Source organism: Myripristis murdjan, chromosome 8 (genome assembly GCF_902150065.1).
Source record: "Myripristis murdjan chromosome 8, fMyrMur1.1, whole genome shotgun sequence".
NCBI lineage: Eukaryota > Metazoa > Chordata > Actinopteri > Holocentriformes > Holocentridae > Myripristis > Myripristis murdjan.
Genome location: NC_043987.1, coordinates 33,144,294 through 33,158,036, shown reverse-complemented (window position 1 = coordinate 33,158,036; position 13,743 = coordinate 33,144,294). Strand labels below are relative to the sequence as shown.

Here is a 13,743-nt window from a genome sequence, read left to right as displayed (position 1 = left end):
AGACGGTGACCATTGTTCCCTTTCCCCAGTAGTCAAAAGCAGCGTAGTCACAGCCTAACAGTTTACTATCTACTGCATACAAAAACCTGCGTCCACAAACCTACACTTTTCTGCCATCTTACAAATACATTTTCTCTGCTTGTACAAGTGAATAAAATTAAATGAATAAAATTAAATGATACATGATGTTGACCTTCAAACTTTAAACCGACTTCAGTGACAACAAGTGGAAACTCTCTCTTGTCCCTCTTTTTCAACACATTCTGTCTTAGTGAAATCCCTGATATCAAGTTTGAATTTTCAACAAAACACTTTTCTTTTCTTTTTTAATCCATAAATTTGTAAAAATTTTGATGACTTACCTGATGAAACTGTAACCATTGTTCCTTTCCCCCAGTAGTCAAAAGCATCGTCACAGTGTAACAATCAGACACATGCAACGTACAAAAACGACCATCTAAAAGATGCTGTCTACTGACATCACTAAAGTCCAGGTTCTCTACTATTAAATATTAGAATTGATACAGTGAAGATGAAAATAAAACAAAGCCATTTTTACCTGTTGTTACGGTCACTGTTGTCCCTTTTCCCCAGTAGTCAAAGTAATTGTAGTAGTCACAGTGTTCAGTTTGAATAGCACTTCAGTGCAAAAATACTTTTCCATTGGAATCATCTTATCAAAACTATTTCAATACACAACATTTCTAACATTTGCCCTGATCGTGTCTGTTTTTTGCTGAAGGCCTACACTGTATCCCAGCTGAAGGAAAATTTCAATTTTTGTCATAATATTTTACATTTTTATATAAAAAAAAATATGAGTTTTGACATACAAAAATGTCAAAATTCATCAGATGATGACTTACCAGAAGTTACTGTGACTGTTGTTCCTTTCCCCCAGTAGTCAAAGTAGTAATCACAATGATAGATTGTGATGTGCCGCCTGTACAAATACTAAAAAAACATACAAGTTCCACTTAATATCGTCTTGACATTGTTTATTAGCCATATCCCCTTGAGATATAGCTTACCATCTCTTACCACTTCCTGTAACCTAGGTTACATAATATCAAGCTTATTTGTCAAGAGCTGCTGAAAACTTCCTCTTTTTCAGAGGGTTTCATGAATTCCCCCCAGCCTGCAGTTCAGTTCACACAACTGAAAACCTGAGCCAAAAAATGAACTGAAATGTTTATGACAGTATTGATATGTGTGAGTCATTCCAGATCAAATATAAAAGTATGATTATTGCACTTTCCATTTTGTTTCAATTTCAGTGCAGTTTTCAATGCATCCTTCAGGACAGATCAGTCTTTCCTAAACTCCAGATTTTCACTAATTAGATTTAAATTGCATTATTTCCTGTTGCATACTCAATTAAATCATCCTTCCCTCTGCAGGCTTGACAATAAAGAAACATGTCAAGCAAAAAAAAAAAAAAATAAATAATAATAATAATAATAAAAGAATGTGGCAACAATAAAATTGGGTTCTTGTGCCATTAATAAACTGGACATTTTGGCTCAAAATGTTGGACAGTATCTTGAGATGATGTAACTCTATGATATCTTGAAGGATATCTTGATATCTTGAGGATGCATATGAAAATGGCTATGTTACACATTTTTGATTTCTTGCATAAAAATGCTTATTATTTCTACCTTGGCTTAAAACACTTTTTCATGGCTGCGCGTGGACACAATCAAATTTAAAGTTAAAGAAGAGCAAAGACATCCATTCAGTTCACAATTAAAAAATTATAATTGACTTGGTGATGGATCTGGGGAAGACAGCAGGGACAACCATAAATCCAATAACTTTAGCTAGATAACGAAAATGCCAACTGACTCTACCAAGAAGCAGAACCAAGAAGCAGGCACCTATACTGTGGAGAGAATTTGTCGCAGACCCCAAGGGAGACCACCATGTGTGCACATAGTCACCACAACTACACTGCAACCTGCACTGCACTGAAGGAAAGGCAAATGCACAAAATTAAAGTGAGCACCATCCTTCAGGCCTACCACACTGCATGCAGGGAGAGGTGTCTCAAGTACTCCCCGCATGCGTACACTGCAAAGGGGAAAGAGGCAAAACCAAGCAAGATAAAATAGAATACAATTATATAAAGTCTGACTTTGAGACCACAATATAAAACACAGAGCAACTTGTAAGAATTCAGGTTTAACAAAAAAACAAAAAAGAAAAAAAAAAAAAAAAGAAAGAAAGAAAGAAAGAAAAAAAGCAAGGGGGGAAATCAAGTCAGCAGCAGTCTGGCATTAAATTTTGCTAAACTGGGGGTCCTGCACCAATGAAGATGACTGGCAGTACTGTAACTCAGCCAGTGGAAAGGCAAGCTGTCTTGTTTCCTCTTCAACATGGGGCTACAAAGCAAACATCCATCCATCCTTGAGTCAGCTGCACCACAACTCTGCACAAATAAGGCAGTCCTCCCCTCAGCTCCCAGGCCTCAGACAAAGAGCGGCACTAGTTGCCCTCACCTGTGCTTATGAAGGCAGGGAACTCTGTGACCCTACCTACCAGGAGCGGTGCTCCCTCTTAGATGCCTCACAAACAGGTAATCAGTCTGACAGCAAGCTGTTTCAAAATAGACTGTAAATGACGATGAAAGGATGCTAAAAATAATTTAAAAATCCACCAAGATCTTTAGGCTTTTTACGTGTGGTGAATTTTATCCTAGATTTGATCTATGATGATAGAAAAGGAGAACCATTCTTTAGAGGGACGGAGTGGCGGCATGATCATCTTCAGAAGGTCCTGTGTCTTTTCACAGAAGGAGGAGAACATCAGTCTGATTTATTGCAAAGCGAGTGCAGGGTGATTTTACACAGGTGGGATGTAGAAACCCCCAAACAGCTGATCAGTTCTTGCATCAAAAGGACTTAAGGTGCAGGCCCCAATTACATATTTATCTCTTTTATGTCTTAATAACAGTCCAGGCTGTGCAGCCAACACATGAATCAGCCCATCTGGAATTTGCAGATCGCCAGTCGCAGAGTGTTCTTGAGTTGTCATCAAGATCTAAGTGGGTCAGTTACTTGTAACCCTAGTTCTATAAGTAAAGCACAGCCCTGTAACTGGCTCTATGGCCAATAGCTCCTCTCCAACTGCACACATGGACTCATTCAGTGAAATTTTGCATGCACATTGCCAGCCAATGAGGACATGCCAACAGCTTGCCTAAAACCATATGAACCGGTACTCAGTATTATTCCATATCTGTAAGTGATTCTCCAGAGATGCTCATTAAAGGGCAAACTGCTGGAATTGACATGACTGCAGTGTTGGGCAAGCTACTTGGAAAATGTAGTGAGCTAAGCTACCAGTTACTCTGCATTAAATGAAGCTTCACTACACTGAAGCTACCCTCCAGATAATGTAGCAAGCTAAGCTACAATACAGTGACAAAATGTAGCTTAACTACATCAAAGCTACTTTTTTTTTTTTTTAACATGAACCAACTTCATTCCAAGTCATTGCTATCTTAGTGATCAATAAAACTGTCAGTCAAACAGAAAGTCAGGCAAAAAATGTTCAGTTCAATAGTTGATGAAACTGTGCTCTCTCTGCTTTTACTGCTACAAACCATGGCAACAAAAATACACAACATGCTCCACATAATAACAAAAAGCAGGTAGTGCATTTATACTAATGTGGGGGTTAGTGTGTATATATGTTAGTGTGTGTGTATGTGCACACACCTGTGTTTGCATGTAGTTTCTGCCTCTGTGTTCCAAAGGTTTTTCCTTATTAGTGGATAAGGAGGCCAGGCATCCTGATCTTTCTTACCAGCTTTCTTAACAGCTGCTTGTTCACGCGACACACGTGCTCGTGTCCCGCTGCAGCAGACAATTAGGACAGGTACGCGACGTCAAACAGAAAAGCGGCTGTCGGCTACACGTACAGGTCCGTGAGCGGCGGAGACGTCACCCACTGCTCCCGATCTATGTCAAATATCAAACCGCAGCAAAAGCTCCGTTGCGTTTAAGTTTGAGAAATGGCTGGGAAAATGTAGCTTCTGTGGACGCTACTGTGCTATTTGATCAGTAAAATAGTTTCACTACTTAAAAGCTATTTGATTTGGAAAACAGCGACGCTACGACCACGCTACTGACAAATGTAGTTAAACTAGTAACGTCGCTACTTGTAACGCCGCTACTGCCCAACACTGCATGACTGATCATATGGGGGTCAAAGGTCAAGCCATTGGAACACCTACCTCACCTCACAGCCCTGGGACCACAAAGAACATGGGGGATAGAAGTGGCATATACGGTCCATGGGAGTCAGGTGTAAAACAGCTGACACACACACCGCTCTCTCTCAAGTGTTGGGTTGAGACCTGACCTTGAGAAGGAACCCATGAGCTCCAAGAGATAGAACTCTATGGACAAATCTTAGATCAGGATGCTGCAGTGCATATGTCCTCAACATTCAGCCCACTGAAGAGGGCTGTTGATGCTGCAATGCTGCATGCAGAGTGAGCACGAACCACAGTGAGAGGGTCTTCTCCAGGCTCAATGTATTTCTGGGAAATGCTTCACAAAGCCATTTAGCAAACTGCTTCTTGAACTGGGCTTTCCCAACCACATCATCACCATAGCACACAAACAGCTGTTGGATGTGATGGATTTGGGCCATGCTTTTGACATAACCTGCCAACGTGTGTACTTGGTAATTAGCAGATGCCTTTTATACTTCCTGTTCTCCTGCCTGAAGACAAAACACATCCAGCTGAATGGTTCTTGATCTGAATGATCTCCTTAAGTTCTTAGGAACAAAGGAGGGGTTCAATCTGAGTGTAGTACCGCTCAGACCACCACAAAGCAGCATGCAGGTAGATTGAACCGACAGGACACTTAATGGAGTCACTCTCTCAGCCTAGGTCATCAAAGCTTTATTGAATGATAATTCCTTCAAAGAGGATTGCTGTACATGCTCATATGGTCGGGGCACCACACACCTTAGCCAGGGCCAGGTGCAACCTGATCTCACAGAAATCCGTGAAATGAGCACGACCTCTTAACAACGCATTGCGTGCTCCTGGCACATAACCTGTTATAATTATGTGTGGCCACCACAGAAACAGCGTCCACTGAAAGTCAATTAGGATCCATGTCGTATGGCCACCACGCAAACGCTGTCCACTGAAAGTCAATTTCATGTGGGTGGTAGTTCATAGATCCCGGAAGTGCAAATTTAATCAAAATAAAATAATAAAATAAAAAATAAAAAATCGCCAGTTTTCTAGACTAGGCCTACCATATTGACCCGCATAAAAGACGACCCTGATTTTAAGATGACCCCTCTTTTTCAAGACCATTTTTTGGAAAATAGGCTACTTTTTATATGGACAAAATCTTGTTTGAATAAAAAAGCCACCGGCCTGCATCAGGCGGGTCGGCCGCGGCACCGGCTGGTACCGCGCCCACCCGGTCAGGTCGGCGGGATCTGACAGGTGAGCGGTCAGTGCCGCGGTCGGCCCGCCTGGTGCCATGGCCGGTAGGAGTAGTATCTAACATGGAAGGGTGCAAGCCAGTAATTTCGCCTAGGGCGGCACATAGGCAGAACCGCCACTGTATAGTTTATAATGTCATCATTTTTATATTTTTCTAGTCCACAAAAATCACATTTTAAGCCATTTTGAAATCAATGAACGAAATTTTATTTTAATCTGAAAAACACCGGCGTTACCAAGGCAACGCGCTTCATGCTACCTGGTGACTCCCGGCTTCTCGGCTTCAAAGACGTCACGCCGTGGGTGGTGGTTCATAGATCCTGGAAGTGCAAATTTAATCGGTATTCTGAAAAAAAGGTCTGATTATTAGCCATAATGTTGTAACCACCCAAGGCAGACTTACCACGAGCTATGAGGATGTGTAACGATGGCATGTGTCCACAAGTCCCGTATAATATCAACTTTATTTTAAGAAAACACGTTTTATTTGCGATATCATATCACGGAGAAGCACTACATTACCCATAATCCTAGTGTTTATCAGCGACGTGTCTGAATTGACAGCTTTCATCAATAAAGTCAATAAAATCTAATAAAGTGCATGAAAGTTGATAATGTGCTGATATGTTACGCCATTGAACACAACCCTTTCAGTCAGCAAAACAGAGCGGGTGGAAAAACCGTCAAAACACGTCAAAAATAGCACTAAAGATTTATATAGTCTATATATATATATTTTTTTCATAACACATCTTTACTCGTGGTATAAACATAGGCTACATGTTAAGGTTATGCTTTTGCTGTTGAAAAACTACCGTATGTATGGTTTTTAAACCTAAATTCACAATGTTTATCCTAACCCAGAAGAGGGGTACCAGAACTACAATTCGTGCAGAGTTGCAACACACAGAGCTGTCCTGCGCCATAGCTTTTGTAGTTCTAACATGTTATGTCTATTATATGAAGTGGTGATCACTAATTTTGCAATCTTAATCAAAGTTTTTGGGTGTGGGAAGAACGCCTGAATGGTCAGATTTTAATTTTTTTTTTCTTAAGATAGTGAAATCATGTTTTTTCCATGTTTTGACACTAGTCGGTGGCTCCCCCTATTGGTTTGCCATCGGACATGATAGTAGAGGTCAAGAGCTTTCCAAAAATGTTGACCCCATGCCTCTACCATATTTTGTTGCTGCACTGTAAGCCTTTAAAAGTGTCTCAGGTGCAAGGTTCTAAGGGCACTTGTGGGGAGCAGGAACTGCGCACTGGTCTCACACTGAGATATGTTACTCCATAGGTCAAGACCTTTCAAACGATGTCTTCATTGTTGTTCTGTGACAAAGTTTGATTTTCATCGTGCTCCAAGCCAAGGATGTCTCAGGTGTACATCTGCAGACCTCTTTTAGGGCCAAGCTTGATAAAATCAGTCAAACTTCTTTAAGGGGGTATGTAATGGCCAAATTTATTTAGAATATTGATGTTAGTCATATACACAGTCATACTTTTCAATTTGGACCATTTCAAAGCTTTTTTTCCCCCATAAAATACTCAATGTTTCATATTTCAGATTTTCCCACTAACTTAATATGGCCACCTGAGACACTTTTAAAGGCTTACAGTGCAGCAACAAAATATGGCACAGACATGGGGTCAACATTTTTGGAAAGCTCTTGACCTCTACTATCATGTCCGATGGCAAACCAATAGGGGGCGCCACCGACTAGTGTCAAAACATGGAAAAAACATGAATTCACTATCTTAAGAAAAAAAAATTAAAATCTGACCATTCAGGCGTTCTTCCCACACCCAAAAACTTTGATTAAGATTGCAAAATTAGTGATCACCACTTCATATAATAGACATAACATGTTAGAACTACAAAAGCTATGGCGCAGGACAGCTCTGTGTGTTGCAACTCTGCACGAATTGTAGTTCTGGTACCCCTCTTCCGGGTTAGGATAAACATTGTGAATTTAGGTTTAAAAACCATACATACGGTAGTTTTTCAACAGCAAAAGCATAACCTTAACATGTAGCCTATGTTTATACCACGAGTAAAGATGTGTTATGAAAAAAAAAATATATATATAGACTATATAAATCTTTAGTGCTATTTTTGACGTGTTTCGACGGTTTTTCCACCCGCTCTGTTTCGCTGACTGAAAGGGTTGTGTTCAATGGCGTAACATATCAGCACATTATCAACTTTCATGCACTTTATTAGATTTTATTGACTTTATTGATGAAAGCTGTCAATTCAGACACGTCGCTGTTAAACACTAGGATTATGGGTAATGTAGTGCTTCTCCGTGATATGATATCGCAAATAAAACGTGTTTTCTTAAAATAAAGTTGATATTATACGGGACTTGTGGACACATGCCATCGTTACACATCCTCATAGCTCGTGGTAAGTCTGCCTTGGGTGGTTACAACGTTATGGCTAATAATCAGACCTTTTTTTCAGAATACCGATTAAATTTGCACTTCCGGGATCTATGAACCACCACCCACGGCGTGACGTCTTTGAAGCCGAGAAGCCGGGAGTCACCAGGTAGCATGAAGCGCGTTGCCTTGGTAACGCCGGTGTTTTTCAGATCAAAATAAAATTTCGTTCATTGATTTCAAAATGGCTTAAAATGTGATTTTTGTGGACTAGAAAAATATGAAAATGATGACATTATAAACTATACAGTGGCGGTTCTGCCTATGTGCCGCCCTAGGCGAAATTACTGGCTTGCGCCCTTCCATGCTACCACTCCTACCGGCCATGGCACCAGACGGGCCGACCGCGGCACTGACCACTCACCTGTCAGATCCCGCAGACCTGACCGGGTGGGCGCGGTACCAGCCGGTGCCGCGGCCGACCCGCCTGATGCAGGCCGGTGGCTTTTTTATTCAAACAAGATTTTGTCCATATAAAAAGTAGCCTATTTTCCAAAAAATGGTCTTGAAAAAGAGGGGTCATCTTAAAATCAGGGTCGTCTTTTATGCGGGTCAATATGGTAGGCCTAGTCTAGAAAACTGGCGATTTTTTATTTTTTATTTTATTATTTTATTTTGATTAAATTTGCACTTCCGGGATCTATGAACTACCACCCACATGAAATTGACTTTCAGTGGACAGCGTTTGCGTGGTGGCCATACGACACGGATCCTAATTGACTTTCAGTGGACGCTGTTTCTGTGGTGGCCACACATAATTATAACAGGTTATGTGCCAGGAGCACGCAATGCGTTGTTAAGAGGTCGTGCTCATTTCACGGATTTCTGTGAGATCAGGTTGGCCAGGTGACATAGCAAGCCAAGCCTTTCCATGGAGTGTACCATCACCAGATAGCACAGATGACTGACATCAAGAAATACCATTACTATTAGCTGGAAAAGCTGGAATGAAGGACAGCACTTCGACACTAATTGGAGCAAGCACTTAGCACTGAGTCAGTCGAAGCAGGGATCTATCACATCACACAGAACATCAGCTCCAGAGGCTGACACAGTCCAGCTCATAATGAAAAGGTGTACGATGTGAGTGGGGACACTAAGCAACACAACCAAGTTGCAGGGAATGTGTAGAAGAACATCTGTGCTTAATATAGGTCGGATCCCACCAAGTCCAGATGGGAGACTGCAAAGGGTGGTTGGGAGTGAGAGAGCTAAGACCCCGTGGGACTTGCTGCTGTAGAAGTATTGGGGACTGAAACAGGAACTGGAAAAAATTTGAAAGTGAAGGCAATGATAGTTGCACTTGGGGTTGTGACCCCCAAACTGGGAGAATGGCTCCAACACAGTCCAGGAACAACAGCTCCGTCTGGATGAGTGCAGTTTAGGAACCACTGAGATACTGTGGAGAACATTCACACTCCCAGATTTTCGATTGGGAACTTGAGAACACACTATCCATATTAAAATAGGGAAATTTATATGTATGAATATATCCTTTCTGTCTTTCTATGACGGTTTGGTCTTGTTAAAGGAATCTAATGTATTCAGAGGAGCTTTGCAGCTTCTATTTGTATAAGAAAATCAATTTCCAGAGTTGGGCAGAACCTTTGGCTCCTGCCTCTGTCAGATAAATTTCAGTCCAAGGTTTCAGTTTGTTCACTGGACGAGGAAGCACCTGCTGTGGTGAAGGCTGTTTCCTGTCTGTTATATAAATATTAAACAGTCAGGATGTCAGAAGCCACAAGTCCAAAATTCATACACATTATTTTGTGTTATGATTGCCCCTTGCAAAAGATTTCACAACTATTGTATATTGTATAACAAATATATTGTAACAATATATTTGTCAGAACATACTCTCTCAACATATGTCACACTCTCTGAATATATGTTTTTGTGTATTAATATATTTAGGACAATGAATAAGTATTTCACCATTTTTTGGCACTTATAAAATCATCTATTGTCCACTTGCTGTAAGCTTTGCTGCCTCTGAAGTGGTGTATCTCAACTGTGATGTGTTTGAATCACATCAGGGTTACCTGTTGTTGTTTCCAGTGTTTAAAATGTGGCCTTTTTGACTCTCTTCAAGACTGTACCTCTAATTAAAGGCTGGACAAATAAACCCGATTGGACTATTTGGTCTGCTAGTAGTACTGCATGTGGAGTTTTGTAGAATCAGTCCTTGAACTTATGTTTTTTAATATTTAAAATCTTATGTCTGCTGATCCAAGTCTCAGTAGGTACTGTCAGTCTTAGATGTAAGTTTCAAAATATTTCAGGATGAGCATGGTAAAGTACAGAATCATGTAAAATAAATTTACCATGCCTTAGTGTCATTCAGTAACAGTCCCCTGCATCATGATTTTGAGAAAGACTTGATTTTGTGAATATTTTCCCTTGTTTTTGAATGGCTTCAGGCAAGTGAGGTTTTTGTCATAGCATATATCACTGTGGGTAGCCCCCATACACAGTGACACACACTCATACAAAAACCTTCGTCTGATGCGTGGTCCGCTCACTCTGTCTGGGTGCACTGAATAGCTTTTATTTACTACAATTTTTGGAGGAGTAAATCTATTAAATCTTGCTCCAACATTTGATTTTTGGTCCACCTTCCTTGGTAGGTGGATTTTTCTTCAAAATCACTGACTTGTTGCAAGTGTGAAAATCATGCAATTTACATCATAATCTACGGGTTGAGAAAATACTCTCACAACTGAAATACTGTGACCTTTGAACTCATGAAGGGCTGTTTTATGAGGACTGATTAAGTAAAATAAATAAATAAATAAACATCTTTAAAGATTGTCTTAAAACAGCTCTGCTTTTCTGAATTCCTAAAAAAAAAAAAAAAAAAAAATCAACATTTTTAAAAGGTTTTCAGTCAGCAGCAGGTTAGAGAAATTAAACAGAAACCAGTTGAAGGAAGCATTCTAACTCACTCACTTGTTTTCAATGTCAGTGCCGTTTATTTCCCTGAGAACAGTGGAAGGAGGTTTTTGTCATTAGCTGTATCACTGTGGCTGTTATAGTATGCACTGTGATAGAGCGCTGTACAAAAACCCCACCCTGTGCTTTGACCAGACGCTGTTGATGTAACAATAACATTAACATCAACAATGCTATTACTACTAAGAAAAACAATAACAATAATATAACTACTGCATTGCTCAATTAAAAAATAAAAAGAAACACATATATACATTTTGAAAATATTTCTTCAGACAAACTGTTTCAAAGTTTCCGCACCTTGACTGCAAAGGCTCGGTCATCGTTAGTCTTCATCCTGGTAGGAATCTTCTGGTAATATTTGCAATAATAGTGCATGCAGCAGTGTTATCAGTTGTATGACATATTGTCCAAATCCAAACAACAGGCCTCAGGACTACTGTCCACCCACAAGTTTTCCTCTAGCACAATGATTCATAGCTGCCAGTGGACCAGTGGACCAGTGGACCAGTGGACCAGTGGACCAGTGTCCATGGAGCGATTCAGTTCAGTCTGAACTGAATTATGTCAGATACATTTCATAGTGAGACTGGCTGCACACTGATTTAGGCACAGCTTGCTGAGTCTGTGATGAGAGTTGAAATGCGTCCTCCACTAGTGATGGCCTCTGCCTCTTGTGAGGTTTTTGTAACGGTGTGTTTCACTGTGGCCATCCCAGTACACGGTGATACATGACAGTACAAAAACTGAAGCTGCTCCAGTATGTCGCTCCCACAGGCTCTGCTTCGAGAAACAGACTAAAACAACTGCTCATTTCCTCCTAAATCATAAGAAATTATTCAAATAAAAAAAGAAAAATACTATAGGGTGACCATTACAAAACATTTTTGTATTGATGAATTATTATGATTATTTGTGTGCTTATCTTCAGTGTCACGATGTTATTTTATTGGCATATTATAAATATTATTATTGTTATTAATGATGCTAATTATCTTCCTTTTTAATGTCATTTGGGAAAAGCATCAAGAAAATATCAATATAACATTTAATGCTATATATTTTTAATATCATAAACATAATCTTGTCAGTTAGTGATTTAATATCAGTATAATATGTAATATAATAGCAATGTATTTTTCACAATATTTTTTCACAATAAATAAATTGACAATAAATTTAAGTTCATTTTATAAAATTGTATATTTGCAGTGACTTTTTTCAATGCTGTAAATTTAATATGTTTGAACGAAAAATATGTCAGGTTTTGTGTTTGTAATTGCACTATGTTATACAATGATGATCCTGCTTTATATTTGTGTTTTATTCAAGTTGCAGTCATTCATGTTTAGCTTTGTTTTTCTTGCTGTCCGCTCTCTGACTCCACATGGTTTTTGTTATGGCATGTAACACTGTGTACCCCACCCCATATGGCACAGTGACACATGGCATGTCAAAAACCTCCCCACTCCTACAAGAGATACGTCTTTTCTGGAGTTTGGACAAAGACAGAGATTATTGTTTTTACAAAACATTCAGTGGAGAAAAAGCGTTCTCAAGTATTTGTGTCTGAATAGTTTACATAATCTAAATAATATATGCCTGACAATATGATGAAAAAAGTTTGATAAAATTTGTCCTTGCAGCAAACAATTGAAAGTTAAACATATTCGTTATCGTTCAAAGTACAATTTGTCAAATCTAAAAAATAAAAAAAAATGTATCAAAATTATGTTATTATTCTGTTATATTGTAATATAAGTATTATGACTGTGAAATTTCAACACTGACCTTAATGTGTGCCCAATGCATGAGCAGACACAAGTAACTTTTTTTTTTTTTTTTTTTTTTTTTTTTAAAGGATGAGATGAAGGCAAAATTTTATTTGAGAAACCAGCCTAATGGAATCATCTGTGCATGTTAATGCAGTCAGTGACTTGTCTTGGTAGCATACGCCTTTTTATCACTGAACCACTGCCACAACTGTAGCAAATCTGGATTTTACTGGACAGTAATCTTATCTCTGAATAAAAGTATACATCAGTTAATTTAATGCATTCACTGTTTGTTTTTACATTGTTTTCTTTTAAAAGTCCAAGTATTGCAAAGCACTAATTTCTGTGTAGTTCTTCGAGCTTTCTGACTGAGAGCAGGGATGTGACAGCGGCTGGTGGTTTTTGTCATGGCATGTCTCACTGTGCTGCTGCCACTCCATAGTAACCACAGTGACACATGGCCTGTCAAAAACCTCCCACACTTGCAACTGAACACTCACTCATGGTCCAGCAGCAACACAAACATTTCTGTTTCTTTACTTTTGCTAAATCAGGAAATAATTTTTACATGACATTCAGTCAAGAGCTGTTTCTGTGTGTTTGTGTGTGTGTGTGTGTGTGTGTGTGTGTGTGTGTGTGTGTGTGTGTGTGTGTTTTAGATTTAAAAAGCAGCAAACGTCTCAAAACATAACCACAGCAGTTACACTGATGCATGGAGATGAGCGACAACATCACAGTGTGTCTTTGTTACAAATCATTAATAATTACTTAATAATAATAATAATAATAATAATAATAATAATAACAATAATTATTATTATTATTACGTTCTAACCCAGTTGTCACATTCATATGTGTTGACACAAAACCGGCTTGCTTGGCAAACTGGATTAAATAAGTAATTCTTTGTGTGTGTAAATGTATTTTTTGAATAGTCTTCGAAGCATATTAATCATTTTAATAACACGTATTTTGACAGAAATCTATAAATGTATCTGTAAAATTCAGTTGACGGCAGAGAAGTGGAAACGTCTGGTTTCTGACTCCACATGGTTTTTGTCATGGCATGTAACACTGTGCCATAACCACTACCAG

The 13,743-nt window shown here is 39.2% G+C and overlaps 2 protein-coding genes across 2 annotated transcripts in view; both read right to left on the bottom strand.

The window, feature by feature from the left end:
* The window catches only part of LOC115363486 (uncharacterized), a 381,300-nt gene that overhangs the window by 14,123 nt on the left and 353,434 nt on the right, over window positions 1-13,743 (bottom strand). The window lies entirely within an intron of this gene.
* The window catches only part of LOC115363513 (immunoglobulin mu heavy chain-like), a 73,521-nt gene that overhangs the window by 4,313 nt on the left and 55,465 nt on the right, over window positions 1-13,743 (bottom strand). Inside the window, exon 3 of the mRNA XM_030057773.1 lies at window positions 867-915. Coding sequence (XP_029913633.1) covers window positions 867-915 — 49 coding nt within the window. The remainder of the gene's footprint in view (window positions 1-866; window positions 916-13,743) is intronic.